The 14,921-nt window shown below is 50.5% G+C and overlaps 1 protein-coding gene and 1 non-coding gene across 2 annotated transcripts in view; one reads left to right on the top strand and one right to left on the bottom strand.

Moving 5' to 3' along the window:
* GRIK4 (glutamate ionotropic receptor kainate type subunit 4) overlaps nucleotides 1–14,921 on the bottom strand; it is a 901,771-nt gene that overhangs the window by 140,046 nt on the left and 746,804 nt on the right. The window contains 4 exon segments of the mRNA XM_060251811.1: nucleotides 9,984–10,088; nucleotides 14,380–14,418; nucleotides 14,420–14,491; nucleotides 14,493–14,534. Of these exon segments, the coding sequence (XP_060107794.1) occupies nucleotides 9,984–10,088; nucleotides 14,380–14,418; nucleotides 14,420–14,491; nucleotides 14,493–14,534 (258 nt within the window).
* TRNAT-AGU (transfer RNA threonine (anticodon AGU)) lies at nucleotides 1,429–1,499 on the top strand. The gene has a single exon. It is a non-coding gene; the product is annotated as a tRNA-Thr (tRNA).

Here is a 14,921-nt window from a genome sequence, read left to right as displayed (position 1 = left end):
CAGAGCTAATACAAACAAAAAAAGTTGAAAGGAATAAAGAGGGAAGGAAATCTCCACAAAAACACAGGGATACAAGCGACTGCCCCCCCTCCAACCAAATGTATGGGTAAATACAAGAGCACCGTGGTGCAGAGTGGTAAGCTGCAGGTACTGCAGTCTAAGCTCTGCCCATGTCCTGAGATCGATCCTGATGGAAGCTTAGTTTAAGTAGCCGGCTCAAGGTTGACTCAGCCTTCCATCCTTCCGAGGTCGGTAAAATGAGTCCCCAGCTTGCTGGGGGTAAAGTGTAGATGACTGGAGAAGACAATGGCAAACCACCCTGTAAAAAGTCTGCCAAGATGTGATGTCACCCTGTGGGTCGGTAACGACTCAGTGCTTCTATGGGTAAATACAAACGATTTTCTCTGGGCACCCGAAGCTAAGAATACTGTTAGAAAAGTGAGGCTTCACTATCCTCAATAAAAAGTTCAGGGGAGTGCATCCCCAAAGTGAGGAGCCACTGCCGAAAAGATACAATTGCACGCTGTTTTCTTGCCTTCTGTAATTCACAAAGCTCTTGGGCAGAGAACTGGTGAGCAAGGTTTTCAGCACCACGCACGGCTTTCACTCAACCACTCCTTCCATGCTCCAATTGCGGTGCTGAAGAGTCTGGGCATTAAATGGAGACGCCAATGGTTCTTAATGGCTTCCAGTAAACGCAGCACGCGAAAGGAAAACAAACCGTGACAAAGAACAAGGATTCCTGCAAGGAACAGGGCATCCACCTAATTCGATTAATGAATAATAACTAAGTGCCTTCAAGCTGCATCTGACTTATGGTGGCCTCTCCTGGGGTTGTCAAGGCAAGAGATGAGCAGAGGTGGTTTGCTACGGCTTTTCTAGATGGAGCAACCCCCACCTTCTTGGTTGGCCTTCAATCCAAGTAATCCCCACGGACAATTCTTCTTGGCTTACAAATTCTGACAAGCTCAGGCTAGCCTGGGGTATCTGAGTTGCTGCAAGTCAATCAACAGCTTTTTGAAATAACAAGGTTTCCGCTCGCCTGCTCGAAGGCTTGGGGAGAGGTGCTCTGGGAAGCGAGTCTCATAGCTGGGCCACCACCACTGGTAAGGATAGAAGAAGAAGAAGGACAGCAGATTTATACCCCGCCCTTCTCTCTGAATCAGAGTCTCAGAGCGGCTCACAATCTCCTTTATCTCCTTAGGGGAGGGACGGTGGCTCAGTGGTAGAGCATCTGCTTCGTAAGCAGAAGGTCCCAGGTTCAATCCCCCGGCATTTCCAACTAAAAAGGGTCCAGGCAAATAGGTGTGAAAAACCTCAGCTTGAGACCCTGGAGAGCCGCTGACAGTCTGAGTAGACAATACTGACTTTGATGGACCGAGGCTCTAATTCAGTAGAAGGCAGCTTCATATGTTCATATTAAGGGAGGGACAGTGGCTCAGTGGTAGAGCATCTGCTTAGTAAGCAGAAGGTCCCAGGTTCAATCCCTGGCATCTCCAACTAAAAAGGATCCAGGCAAGAGGGCATGAAAAACCTCAGCTTGAGACCCTGGAGAGCCGTTGCCAGTCTGAGTAGACAATAGTGACTTTGATGGACCGAGGGTCTAATTCAGTAGAAGGCAGCTTCATATGTCCTTCCCCCACAAGAGACACCCTGTGAGGTGGGTGGGGCTGAGAGAGATCTCACAGCAGTTGCCCTTTCAAGGCCAATTCCTAGCTATGACTAACGCAAGGCCATTCCAGCAGCTGCAAGCGGAGGAGTGGGAAATCAAACCCAGTTCCTCCCAGATAAGAGTCCGCGCACTTAACCGCTACATCAAACTGGGGTGACCACCTAATTGGGGGTCAAACAGTGCAGGAGGACTTCCATGGACAACCTTCAGGTGTTTCCCCTCCTTCAAGTTGCAGTTGAGTTATGGCAACCCCAAAGGATTTTCAAGGCAAGAAAACAACAGTCATTGTGTGCCTTTGCGCAACAACCCCGGTCTTCCTTGGTGGTCTCCCTCCAAGGGTTGCTTAGCTTCTGAGATCTGGCGAGATTAGGATAGCCTTGGCCATTCAGGTCAAGGCAAGAGAAGTTTAGAAGTGGTTTGCCATTGCCTCCCTTGGCATAGCGACTCCTGGCTTTGTCGGTGGCCTCCCAGCCAAGCAGTAACCAGGGTCGACCCTGTTTAGCTTCTAAGCGCGAATGAGATCAGGTTAGCCTGGGTTATCCCCATCAGGGTCTTCAATCACGGGGAAGGGAAACATATAGGAGAAGAGTTCTGAGCACTTTCTGTGTGGCCTCACTTCCCACCGTAACTTCTTTAATGCTCTTTTCAATCGCAGCCCCAAAAAAATCTGTCTTCACATCTCCCCGCCTCAGGCTTCTCGCTCCCTTTATTATTTATCAGCCAACTGCATTATTTAATTCACAGCAACACGTAACGGCATGGCACAGAGCTGGTGTTTGTTGAGTCCTTTGAATATGTAAAGCATCATAATGTTGTTATTAATAATTCTAAAGGCTTCTAAGGCTACGGTTTGAACCGAAAAGGAGGGGCCGGCTGTTCCTAACTGACACGCAGCCTTGGAAGGAAAACCCCAAACAAGCGGGAAAGGGGCCAAATAAAAATAACTGGAAGGCATTGGCGACGGGCCAAGCTGTCCCTATGATTGATCGCCTGTCTTTGATGCAGCTCGGATATTAACAATGGATCATAATCGTTGAGCAATCAAGCAGCACAGGCTAGTACAGCTCGAGAATCTGGGGTTCGAATCCTTATGATGATATTGGATTTATATCCCGCCCTCCACTCCGAAGAGTCTCAGAGCGGCTCACAATCTCCTTTCCCTTCCTCCCCCACAACAGACACCCTGTGAGGTAGATGAAGATATTGGATTTATATCCCGCCCTCCACTCCGAAGAGTCTCAGAGCTGCTCACAATCTCCTTTCCCTTCCTCCCCCTCAACAGACAAACTGTGAGATAGATGAAGATATGGGATTTATATCCTGCCCTCCACTCCGAAGAGTCTCAGAGCGGGTCACAATCTCCTTTACCTTCCTCCCCCACAACAGACACCCTGTGAGGTAGATGAAGATATGGGATTTATATCCCGCCCTCCACTCCAAAGAGTCTCAGAGCGGCTCACAATCTCCTTTACCTTCCTCCCCCACAACAGACACCCTGTGAGGTAGATGAAGATATGGGATTTATATCCCGCCCTCCACTCCAAAGAGTCTCAGAGCGGCTCACAATCTCCTTTACCTTCCTCCCCCACAACAGACACCCTGTGAGGTAGATGAAGATATGGGATTTATATCCCGCCCTCCACTCCAAAGAGTCTCAGAGCGGCTCACAATCTCCTTTACCTTCCTCCCCCACAACAGACACCCTGTGAGGTGGGTGGGGCTGGAGAGGGCTCTCACAGCAGCTGCCCTTTCACGGACAACCTCTGCCAGAGCGATGGCTGACCCAAGGCCATGCTAGCAGGTGCAAGTGGAGGAGTGGGGAATCAAACCCGGTTCTCCCAGGTAAGAGTCCACACACTTAACCATTACACCAAACTGGGTCTCCAGTAATATCCTTAGGGATATCCACTGGGTGTTTTTGGGCTGCTGACTGTCTCTGAGGGCGTTTTCGCACTGACCTTAATCGGCAGCGATGTCCCTCTTCACCGCGCAGGATCTGAGCGGATTTCGCACCAATTGCTGCGGCGCTCCCAGAAGAGCCGCAAAGTCCCGCGGCTTTTGCGGCGCAAATGGAAACCGCCAAAAACCAGTTTCCATTTGCGCCGCAAAAGCCGCGGGACTTTGCGGCTCTTCCGGGTGCTCCGCAGCAATTGGTGCGAAATCCGCGCAGATCCTGCACGGTGAAGAGGGACGTCGCTGCTGATTAAGGTCAGTGCGAAAACGCCCTGACTCTCACTGGGCTGTTGTGAAGAAGATGATGATGATATTGGATTTATATCCCACCCTACACTGAATCTCAGAGTGGCTCACAATCTCCTTTACCCTCTTCTCCCACAACAGACACCCTGAGGGGTAGGTGGGGCTGAGAGACCTCACAGCAGCAGCCCTTTCAAGGACAATTCTGTGAGAGCTATGGCTGACCCAAGGCCATTCCAGCAGCTGCAAGTGGAAGAGGGGGGAAACAAAGCTGGTTCTCCCAGAAAAGTGTCTACATACTTAACCACTACACCAAACTGGGTGTCTCAGTTGGGTTTATACCCCGCCCTTCACTTGGAGTCTCAGAGGGGCTTACAATTTCCTCCCCTTTCTCTCTCCACAACAGACACCCTGTGAGGTAGGTGGGGCTGAGAGAGCTCTCCCAGAAGCTGCCCTTTCAAGGACAGCTTTGCAAGAGCTATGGCTGACCCCGAGTCATTTCAGCAGCTGCAAGCGGAGGAGTGGGGAATCAAACCCGGTTCTCCCAGATAAGAGTCCACACACTTAACCGCTACACCATACTGGCTCTCAGTGCAAAACAGAACAGTACAGAAGCACGGATGTTGCTGCTGTTGAAGGTGGGATAAAGTTGTGATGCTGAAATTGGCTTTGTTGTTTGGGTGGTCAGCCTGCAGTCACCTGTAGGGATGGGAAAGAGGTTGTGCATCAGGCTTGTCTGTCTTAGAGCGAAAGAAATGCTGACAGTAACAGATTTTGAGTTGCCTGGGTAAGCTGCTACGACACTGCTGGAAGATGCGGCTGTCACTTCAGATTGATGCTGACGCGAGTCGAGCAAGACAAGCCTCACGAGTGGTTGCTTCTGTATCTCCTCCCCAGGTGGCTTGGCCAGGGATAAAGTTGGCTTTGCAGGGTGATGCTCACACACATGAAACATACATGAAGCCGCCCTATCTGCATCAGACCCTCGGAGCATCGAAGTCAGTACCACTCAGATTGGCAGCAGGCAGGGCTGGATTAACAATTAGGCCAAGTAGGCAGGAGGGAGGGAGGAAGGAAGTAAATAAGGAAGGAAGGAAGGAAGGAAAGAAGGAAGGAAGGAAGGAAAAGAGGGAGGGAGGAGGGGAGGGAGGGAGGGAGGAAGGAAGGAAGGAAGGGAGGGAGGGAGGGAGGAGGGGAGGGAGGAAGGGAGGGAGGAGGGGAGGGAGGAAGGAAGTAAATAAGGAAGGAAGGAAGGAAGGCAGGGAGGGAGGAAGGAAGGAAGGAAAAGAGGGAGGGAGGGAGGAGGGGAGGGAGGAAGGAAGGAAGGCAGGGAGGGAGGAAGGAAGGGAGGGAGGAAGGAAGGGAGGGAGGAGGGGAGGGAGGGAGGAGGGGAGGAAGGAAGGAAGGGAGGGAGGAAGGGAGGAGGGGAGGGAGGAAGGAAGTAAATAAATAAGGAAGGAAGGGAGGGAGGAAGGAAGGAAGGAAAAGAGGGAGGGAGGAGGGGAGGGAGGGAGGAGGGGAGGGAGGGAGGAGGGGAAGAAGGAAGGAAGGCAGGGAGGGAGGAAGGAAGGGAGGGAGGGAGGAGGGGAGGGAGGAAGGAAGGAAGGAAGGAAGGGAGGAAGGCAGGGAGGAAGGAAGGGAGGGAGGGAGGGAGGGAGGAGGGGAGGGAGGAAGGAAGGAAGGGAGGGAGGAGGGGAGGGAGGAAGGAAGGGGAGGGAGGGAGGAGGGGAGGGAGGAAGGAAGGGAGGGAGGGAGGGAGGAGGGGAGGGAGGAAGGAAGGCAGGGAGGGAAGAAGGAAGGAATGAAGGAAGGGAGGGAGGGAGGCAGGCAGGCAAATAGATAGGAGGGAGAGAGAGGGGGAAAGAAAGCAGTTTAAATGCACTCTCCAAGCCACCAGCAGGCCTGGCATGGAGAAGTGATTTAAAGAGAGAAATGCCTTCTCCAAGTCGGTCGACAGAGCGGTGGGGGCTTCAAGAGCCACACAATATGTGCGAAAGAGCCACATATGGCTCCTGAGCCACAGTTTGGCCGCCCCTGACAACACTGCTTTTGCAGAAGCTACTCTTGAATTGATCAGGAATGGCCAAGTGTTTCAGTAGCAATTTTCTAAAAAAAAGCTCTCTCTGGCTGCTGCATGCTTGGGACAGTAGAAGAAGGTAGGGGACAATGAATCAACCGGTGCCAAAGGACGGTCACAAAAGCCCTTGCTGTGATGAACAGAAGCAGAACAAAGTATACAAAACTGTTTTTTTAAAGATTAGACAAATGTGTATAAATTGCCAGGGGTGGAATTCTAGCAGGAGCTCCTTTGCATATTAGGCCACACCCCCTGATGCAGCCAATCCTCCAAGAGCTTACAAAAAAGAGCCTTGTAAGCTCTTGGAGGATTGGCTACATCAGGGGTGTGTGGCCTAACATGCAAAGGAGCTCCTGCTAGAATTCCACCCCTGGAAATTATACAGGTATGTAGAACAGAGCTTTTCTTGGATCCCAGTTTTGGTTTTTTAGTGTGGAATAGTACTCTCCCACTGGCATTCCCTGTTGTAATTGTAATTAATTCATTTACACCTGTTCTTTCTCCCCAATGGGACCCAAATCTGCTTACATTGTTCTCCTCTTCTCTGTTTATCCTCAGAACAAATTGGTGAGATAGGCTCAGTGGAGAGCGTGTGACTGGCTCAGGGTCATCCAGCGAGCTTCCATGACAGAATGGGGATTCGGACCTGGGTCTCCTAGATCCTAGCTCAGCACTCTTAACAACTACACCGCATGGGCTCTCAGTTACTTGATGTCACTGACAAACACCAATAATAGACCAGCATCTATCAAATCTTACCTCGCCCCTCTTTGCTTTTGTACTGTCTCAGGATTTTTTTCCCTGAGACACTGAGGTCTAGAAACTTGTTCTCTGCTGTAAAACGCAAGCCGAATTGTGTTTTCTACCGATGGCCTTGAAAATGTCTACAGAGGCTCCATCATCAGATTGCTGGTGGAATTTTTTGTGGGAAGCGCAGTTTTCCCAGAGACAAGTATTTTGTTTTTTTTTAATCTACACTATACTTAAAAGATTACGGATGTGGTTGAAAATCTCACGCAACGGAGCAGATTCAATAATTCCATTGCCACAAGCAACTCTCTGCAAGGCAGCCTTGTTAAGCCGGAAGGATAAAGAGCTTCTCAAAGAACAGGAAGCAAAGATGGATCGGCACAGAGGGCTGTCATATGTGGCTAATTCCACAGACATGGACGAGACACTGCTTAAGTTACACTCCTGGGGAGTCTCTCGCAGAAGGCTTTGATGTGGGGGAAGGTGGGGGGAGGGAGAAAAGAGAAAGAAAATTGTTGTGTACCGGACTCAAGTGAAGACTGAATTAGGTGTTCCTGCCTGGCTCACTGGAGCCATACGAACGGAGCTTGGGGACTCAGGAACAATGGGCAGCAGGATCCAAATCCCTGCTCCAATCACAGACCCCTTGCTGGTTTGAATGATCCAATAATGTGTTTCTGCGGGAACCCAGAGTTGTATATCAGGGGTGGCAAATGGTAGCTCTCCAGACGTTTTTTGCCTACAGCTCCCATCAGCCCCAGCCAGCATGGCCAATGGCTGGGGCTGATGGGAGTTGTAGGTAAAAAACATCTGGAGAGCTACCCTTGGCCACCCCTGTTGTATATAGTAGGCTCCGTTGGCCTAGTTCCCCAGTCTTTTTAGTGCAGCCACCTACCATGCTGTATCTAATCAAGAGCTGATTATCACTACCACCTTGCCTCTTCAATGCATCGAACCCAATATATCAGGGGTGGCCAATGGTGGCTCTCCAGATGTTTTTTGCCTACAACTCCATCAGCCCCAGCCATTGGCCATGCCAGCTGGGGCTGATGGGAGTTGTAGGCAAAAAACATCTGGAGAGCTACCGTTGGCCACCCCTGCAATCTTGCCTGGTTTTGTTCTGCTGACCCATGTGAAACCATCCTCTCTGGGCATGCTCATTAGCCCTTGACTCAAGCAGCAACCAGCATTGTAAGCTCCGTGACTTATTTATTTTATTTATTTAGAATTTACTGCTAGTAGCTTTGTGCTTTTGGGTGGTGAAATCCATAACAGCTGTGCCATCTGAACCTCTCTAGTGCAGCAGCCTCTTCTAAAGCTGAAGACTCCTGCGCTGGCTTCAGCAGTAAAGCGCTTCACTTTCTTACAGCAGGAAGAGTGGCGAGCAGCATCAACCAAGAAGTCCTTGCTCCAAGTCTCAGTGTTGTAATTAATTCCTTGAGACACACTGCTTATCTTTCAGCCAGGCTCCCTATGTAAGTCACAAGAACGCTGGCCTGACAGGGTAAGAAATTGCATCAGGAGGCTACATCAAGGGAAGGCCTTGGCCTCCATGCTCTATTGTTGGTCATCCAGAGGGAAATCATTGGCCACTGTGTGAGACAGAATGCTGGACTAGATGGACCACTGGTCAGATCCAGCAGGGCTCTTCTTACGTTCTTATGAAGGCTTCAGCCTCCATGCCCTGTTGCTGGCCCTCCAGAGGAAAACACTGGCCCTTGAGTGAGACAAGATGCTGGACTAGATGAACCACTGGTCTGATCCAGCAGGGCTCTTCTGATGTTCTTAGGAAGGCTTCAGCCTCCATGCCCTATTGTTGGCTGTCCAGAGAAACTCATTGGCCACTGAGTGAGACAAGATGCTGGACTAGAAGGACCACTGGACTGACCTTCATGCCCTATTGTTGGCCATCAATACCCCACCAACAATACCCCACCAAGGAAAGGTGGGGTAACTCTGCCATACTCACTCTCTCTTCTGTTTGAATATTACAGACTTTTTCTTCTTTATAAAAATCCATCTAGTGACTATTAGCCACAGCTTATTGTTGGAACTCTCTGTCTGGGCAGTGATGCTCTGTATTCTTGTGCCGGGGGGTGGGGCACAGTGGAAGGGCTTCTAGCCCCAATGGTTGACCTCTTGATGGAACTTGGTTTTTTTGGCCACTGTGTGACACAGAGCGTTGGACTGGATGAGCATTGGCTTGATCCAACGTGGCTTCTCTTGTGTTCTTATGTTTTGTCCACGAGTTCATCTATTCACCCTTTCCCACAAGTACATGCTTTGCATTTTTTCTCACTTAATTTTTCTGGCCTGGTCTCTTTGATAGTTTATTATCCCACAGAAATTTCTTGAGCCTTAGTCTTTTTTTTTTTTAATTGCTTGGTTTGCAAAGCCCCGGAAAAGAAATCTATACACTCCCTGGAAACTTAGGTGCAGCCAGTGATAAAACTGAGGCTACTAGGAAAAGCTGAAGGCAGCAGGAAATGAGGAAGACCCGATATGAGATGGATGGATTCCATCAAGGAAGCCATAGTCCTCGGTTTGCAAGACCTGAGCATGGCTGTTAACGATAACATGTTTTGGAGGTCATTAAGTCACAGGGTCGTCATACGTCAGAAGTGACCTGACGACTCTTCATACACACACAACACAATGACATTGTTGGGAGATAGGTTCAAGAAAGAAAAAAAGGAAATACTTCTTTAGTCCATTAGTAGGGCTTTTTTTGTAGCAGGAACTCCTTTGCATTTTTGGACACACACCCCTGATGTAGCCAATCCACCAAGAGCTTACAACAGGCCTCGTAAGAAGAGCCCTGCAAGCTCCAGGAGGATTGGCTACATCAGGGGTGTGTGGCCTAATATGCAAAGAAGTTCCTGCTACAAAAAAACAGTCCTGTCAACTGGTCGTTGAACTGTGGAATTCGTTTCTACTGGCGGTAGTGATGACAATGACCATAGATGGGTTTAAAAGGGGATTCAATATATTAATGGAGGAGAGGTCCATCAGTGGCTACTTGCCATGGTGATTAAAATAGCCTCCACTATCAGAGGAGCAAACTACTGAAATCCAGTGCTAAGAGGCAGCATCAAGGGACAGTCTTGGCCTCTACGGCCTGTTTGTTGGACCCTCCAGGGCAGCTGGTCGGCCACCGCTTGAAACAAGATGCTGGGCTTAGACGGATCATTGGACTGATCCAGCAGGATCCATCTGATGTTCTTCTCCACACAGCAGGATACCAAAGGACAAAATGCACCGCACCGTAATGTAAAGGCGCCGCCTTACCTGTCTGAAGCCGTTCCGCGTGTACTGCAGTATTTTCAGGGCGTAGTTGGAACGCTGGCCTTTGCTGTTGAATTCTATGTGGCCGGTGAGACCTTCCAATTCTACCTGTCCAAGAGAGAATGAGTTGCAGCGCCAAAAAGAGACGATTCCCCACTCGGCCTCAAGCAAAACGCTCGTGGACATATGAAGCTGCCTTACCAGACCCTTGGATCATCAGGGTCAGTATTGTCTACTCAGATTGGCAGTGGCTCTCAAGAACTCAGGCTAGAGGGATTTCACATCACCTGACAAAGTGACATTTATGTCAGATCTGGCCCTCGTAACAAATGAGCTTGAGGCCTCTGAGCTAGATGGAGCCAAGCAGCACCTTAGAGACCAGCAGAGTTTTTTTGGGGCAGCAGGTATTCCTTTGCATGTTAGGCCGCACACCCCTGATGTAGCCAATCCTCCTGGAGCTTACAGTAGGCCCTGTAAGAAGAGCCCTGTAAGATCCTGAAGGACTGGCTACATCAGGGGTGTGTGGCCTAATATTCAAAGGAGTTCCTGCTACAAAAAAAGCCCTGGAGACCAGCAAGGTTAAATGGATAAATATCTGGAGCAGAGGTCCATCAGTGGCTGTTCGCCACAGCGTATTGTTGGAACTCTCTGTCTAAGGCAGTGATGCTCTGTATTCTTGGTGCTTGGGAGGGGCAACAGTGGGAGGGCTTCAAGTGTCCTGGCCCCACTGATGGACCTCCTGATGGCACCTAGTTTTTTTTGGCCACTGTGTGACACAGTGTTGGACTGGATGGGCCTCTGGCTTGATCCAACATGGCTTCTCTTATGTTCTTAAAGTTATTAGGGTGTGAGCTTTTGAGAGTCCCTTCAAGATGGTATCTGACTAAGGGAGCTTTAACTCTCAAAAGCTCATGAACTGAACACCTTGCATTTCTAACTTGCTGCTGGACTCCAATCCAGTTGTTCTAAGATGCAATGTTTCCTTTGACTCCCCTTTTCCCTGAGCTCTCGTCCCCTCCTTCTTTCCTCGATCTCTCCCTGCCAACTTGTTTCTTTTGCCCCCGTAGAGATCCACGGTACTGTAGGTGGGTGATTAGTCATGTTGTGTTTATTTCTGTTGTCTGGGACCTTGGGAGGAGGGAAGTCTCTACGTGGAGTGCAAGGAAGCACACACCGCACCCATGTTGACACACAACCGTGTTGTGTAAAGGACTGGCAAGCGCAGCGACACTCTCGCTGCTAATTGCTGTCAGAACACATCGCCTCTGACAACAACCCGGTACAAGGAGCCATGGAAAATTAGCAGAGAGAGAAAGCAAGTTCTGCAGTTGTTAGGCATGAGAGGGGGTGTGTGATATTGAGTTAGAAGATGCTCACTAACCATGCAGTGAAATAACAGGCCTCGCAGCTGGCTCAAGAGCCTCACAGAGGCATACTGAGGCAGCCTAGTATGGGTCAGAGAGAGAAAGAGAGAGACAGACAGTTTCCAGTAGGGTTGCCAGGTCTCCCTTGGCTACTGGCAGGGGTTGGGTAATAGGGTTGCCAACTCCAGGTAGGGAAATTCCTGGATATTTGGGGGTGGAGACTGTGGGATGTGGAACAGGAAGTGGTGGCAGCTACATGCATAGATGGCTTCAAGAGGGGGTTGGATAAACATATGGAGCAAAGGTCCATCAGTGGCTCTTAACCACAAGGTATAGATGGAACTTTCTGTCCGGGGGCAGTGATGCTCTGTATTCTTAGTGCTTGGGGGGCAACGGTGTCCTGGCCCCACTAGTGGACCTCCTGATGGCACCTGAGGTTTTTTTTGGCCATTGTGTGGCAGAGTGTTGGGCTGGATGCGCCACTGGCCTGACCCAACATGGCTTCTCTGAGGATCTTATATTTTTATGTTTGGGAGAGGAGGGCTCTTTGCAGGGTATAATGCCATAGAATGCACCCTCCCTGCAGCCATTTTCTCCAGGGGGCTGTTCTGTGGAGATTAGCATGGGTAGTCATCTTCGAAAAGACCAAGAGACCAGTAGCACCTGAAAGGCTAACAACATTTGGGGCAGGGTAGAAGCTTTTGCGAGTCGCCGCTTGCTCCTTCAGACATGAAGTGGGCAGAGACTTACAAAAAGCTTATCCCTGCTACGATTTTTTTTTTAGTCTGGAGAGCAGTTGCAATTCCAGGAGATCTCCAGGCCACACGTGGAGGTTGGCAACCCTACCTGAGGGCTGTGCTTGCCTTGATGAGGGGGGCGGGCACAGCCTGAATCTCTCCTTCTCTGCAGCCTGGCTGGGCAGAACCTCTCAGCCCCTTTGGATCCTAAGCCAAAGCCCCACAAAGCTCTCTCACTAGCCTGTTGCTCTTTCACTAGCCCGTTGCTCCGTTGGAGAGCTAGTTTGGTGTAGTGGTTAAGTGCGTGGACTCTTATCTGGGAGAACCGGGTTTGATTCCCCACTCCTCCACTTGCACCTGCTAGCATGGCCTTGGTTCAGCCATAGCTCTGGCAGAGGTTGTCCTTGAAAGGGCAGCTGCTGTGAGAGCCCTCTCCAGCCCCACCCACCTCACAGGGTGTCTGTTGTGGGGGAGGAAGGTAAAGGAGATTGTGAGCCACTCTGAGACTCTTTGGAGCGGAGGGCAGGATATAAATCCAATATCTTCATCTACCTCACATGGTGCCTGTTGTGGGGGAGGAAGGGGAAGGAGATTGTGAGCCGCTCTGAGACTCTTCGGAGCGGAGGGCAGGATATAAATCCAGTATCTTCATCTACCTCACATGGTGTCTGTTGTGGGGGAGGAAGGGGAAGGAGATTGTGAGCCACTCTGAGACTCTTCGGAGTGGAGGGCGGGATATAAATCCAATATCTTCATCTGCCTCACAGGGTGTCTGTTGTGGGGGAGGAAGGTAAAGGAGATTGTGAGCCGCTCTGAGACTCTTCGGAGTGGAGGGCAGGATATAAATCCAATATCTTCATCTACCTCACAGGGTGTCTGTTGTGGGGGAGGAAGGGAAAGGAGATTGTGAGCTGCTCTGAGACTCTTCAGAGTGGAGGGCGGGATATAAATCCAATATCATCTTCTATCTTCTTCTTTCTCAGCTGCACTGTCCACTGTGGTTGCCAGCAGAACGGCCCTGCCTGTTGTTTCCTCATGCCAGTTTGGTGTAGTGGTTATGTGCATGGACTCTTACCTAAGAGAACCGGGTTTGATTCCCCACTCCTCCACTTGCAGCTGCTGATGCGATCTTGGGTCAGTCACAAGTTCTCTCAAGTCTGTCAAGAGCAGTCCTGGGAGAGCTCTCTCCGCCCCACCTACCTCACAAACACTTTCCCCTCTAAGCTAAGTTAGTGTGAGCTAGCTCACAGTTTTTTAGTCTCCAGCTCACGCATTTTTGTCTTCGCTCAGGAGAAATGGCCCCAGAGAAAACTAATCTACGCAGTAGCTCACAACTTTAAGGCCAGTAGCGCACGAAGTAGAATTTTTGCTCACATGACTCCACAGCTTCGAGGGGGTATTGCTCACAGGGTGTCTGTTGCAGGGAGGGGAAGGGAAAGGAGATTGCAAGCCACTTTGAGACCGATTTCGCACTCAGCTTGCCCCGCTGTTGCGTTCCTCTTCTCTGCGCAGCGTCCGTCATTTTTCCCACGATCTGCGCCGGAGTTACAGGAAGTGTCGTGGCTTTCATGCGGCAAACGGAAACCACTAAAAATCAGTTTCTGTTTGCTGTGCTAAAGCCGCGACACTTCCTGTAATTCCGGCGCAGATAGCGGGAAATCTGACGGATGCTGCGCAGAGAAGAGGAACGTGACAGCGGGGTAAGCTGAGTGCGAAATTGGTCTGAGACTCCTTTGGCTAGTGAAAAGCAGGGTATAAATCCAATCTCTTCTTCTTCAGCTTTTCACACACAGATACATGCTTGTGTGCTACTTAGAAAGATCACGTGGCAGCCCACAACTGGCACTCGAAACACGCACAGGGGACATAAGATTGCCTGGTCTGGGTTGGGAAATACGAACAAATTTGGGGAGGGGTGGGTGGGGGCCTGTGGAGAGCAGGGTTTGGGGAGGGGAGCCTCCCTCAGCAGGGTATAATGCCCTTAGAGTCCACCCTCCAAAGTAGCCATTTTCTCCAGGGGAGCTGAGCTCTGTAGTCTGGAGAACAACTGCAAGAGCGAGAGCCCTCCATTTGCCTCCAGGAGGTGGCCAAACCTAATGGGACACCTAACGACATCTAGAGCAGTGGAGCAGGCAATGAGGGTGAGTCACCTGACCTAACAATCCTTGCTTCCCCCAGCAGTTCTTCCAAACATCTTGTGTCGGGACAGGATGGCCCCGTCTTTCACATAGGCTGAGTGAGCAGGGAGAGAGAAACGGCCCCACGTGGAGGCAGCATCAACGTTCAGTCCTTTCTCACCATTCTCAGATAGTTCATCAGGCTCGTGCCGTGCTGCCAGGATCTGGGCGGAGCCACAGGACAGGGGCTTCACGCCAATCTCCTGGCTCCGGTTCAGCTCCTGGACGGCGCCCCACCACAGCATAGGCGGCATCAAACAGCAAAGCAGAGGAAAGCTGAGGATACAGGGAGGGAGGAGGAAGAGAGAGAGGAAGTGTAATCAGACTGCGAGAGAGGGACAGAGAAGTCTGCTTATTATGGTCTGAGTTCAACATTTCTCATCTGTGAATAGGTGACCTGGTGACTAGTGAGGGATGGGAGGGGACTTACACATCGCTGGTGACATCATGACATCACTTCCGGAATGTACAGGAAGTGATGTCATCATGTTGGGGGCATGCTGGCAACATTCTGGGCAAAAACTCTATGGTAAAAACGGCTTCTACCAGAATGCTGCCCGGATATTGCTGACATGCTGACATCACTTCTGGTACATGCTAGAAGAAACATTGCCCAGGCCTCCCTTCTATTCCTGGTGAGCCTCTTTCGGGGGGCAGGCAACC

This window comes from Heteronotia binoei, chromosome 12 (assembly GCF_032191835.1).
Source record: "Heteronotia binoei isolate CCM8104 ecotype False Entrance Well chromosome 12, APGP_CSIRO_Hbin_v1, whole genome shotgun sequence".
In the NCBI taxonomy this organism is placed as follows: Eukaryota; Metazoa; Chordata; class Lepidosauria; order Squamata; family Gekkonidae; genus Heteronotia; species Heteronotia binoei.
This window is presented reverse-complemented; position numbering and strand designations above follow the sequence as displayed.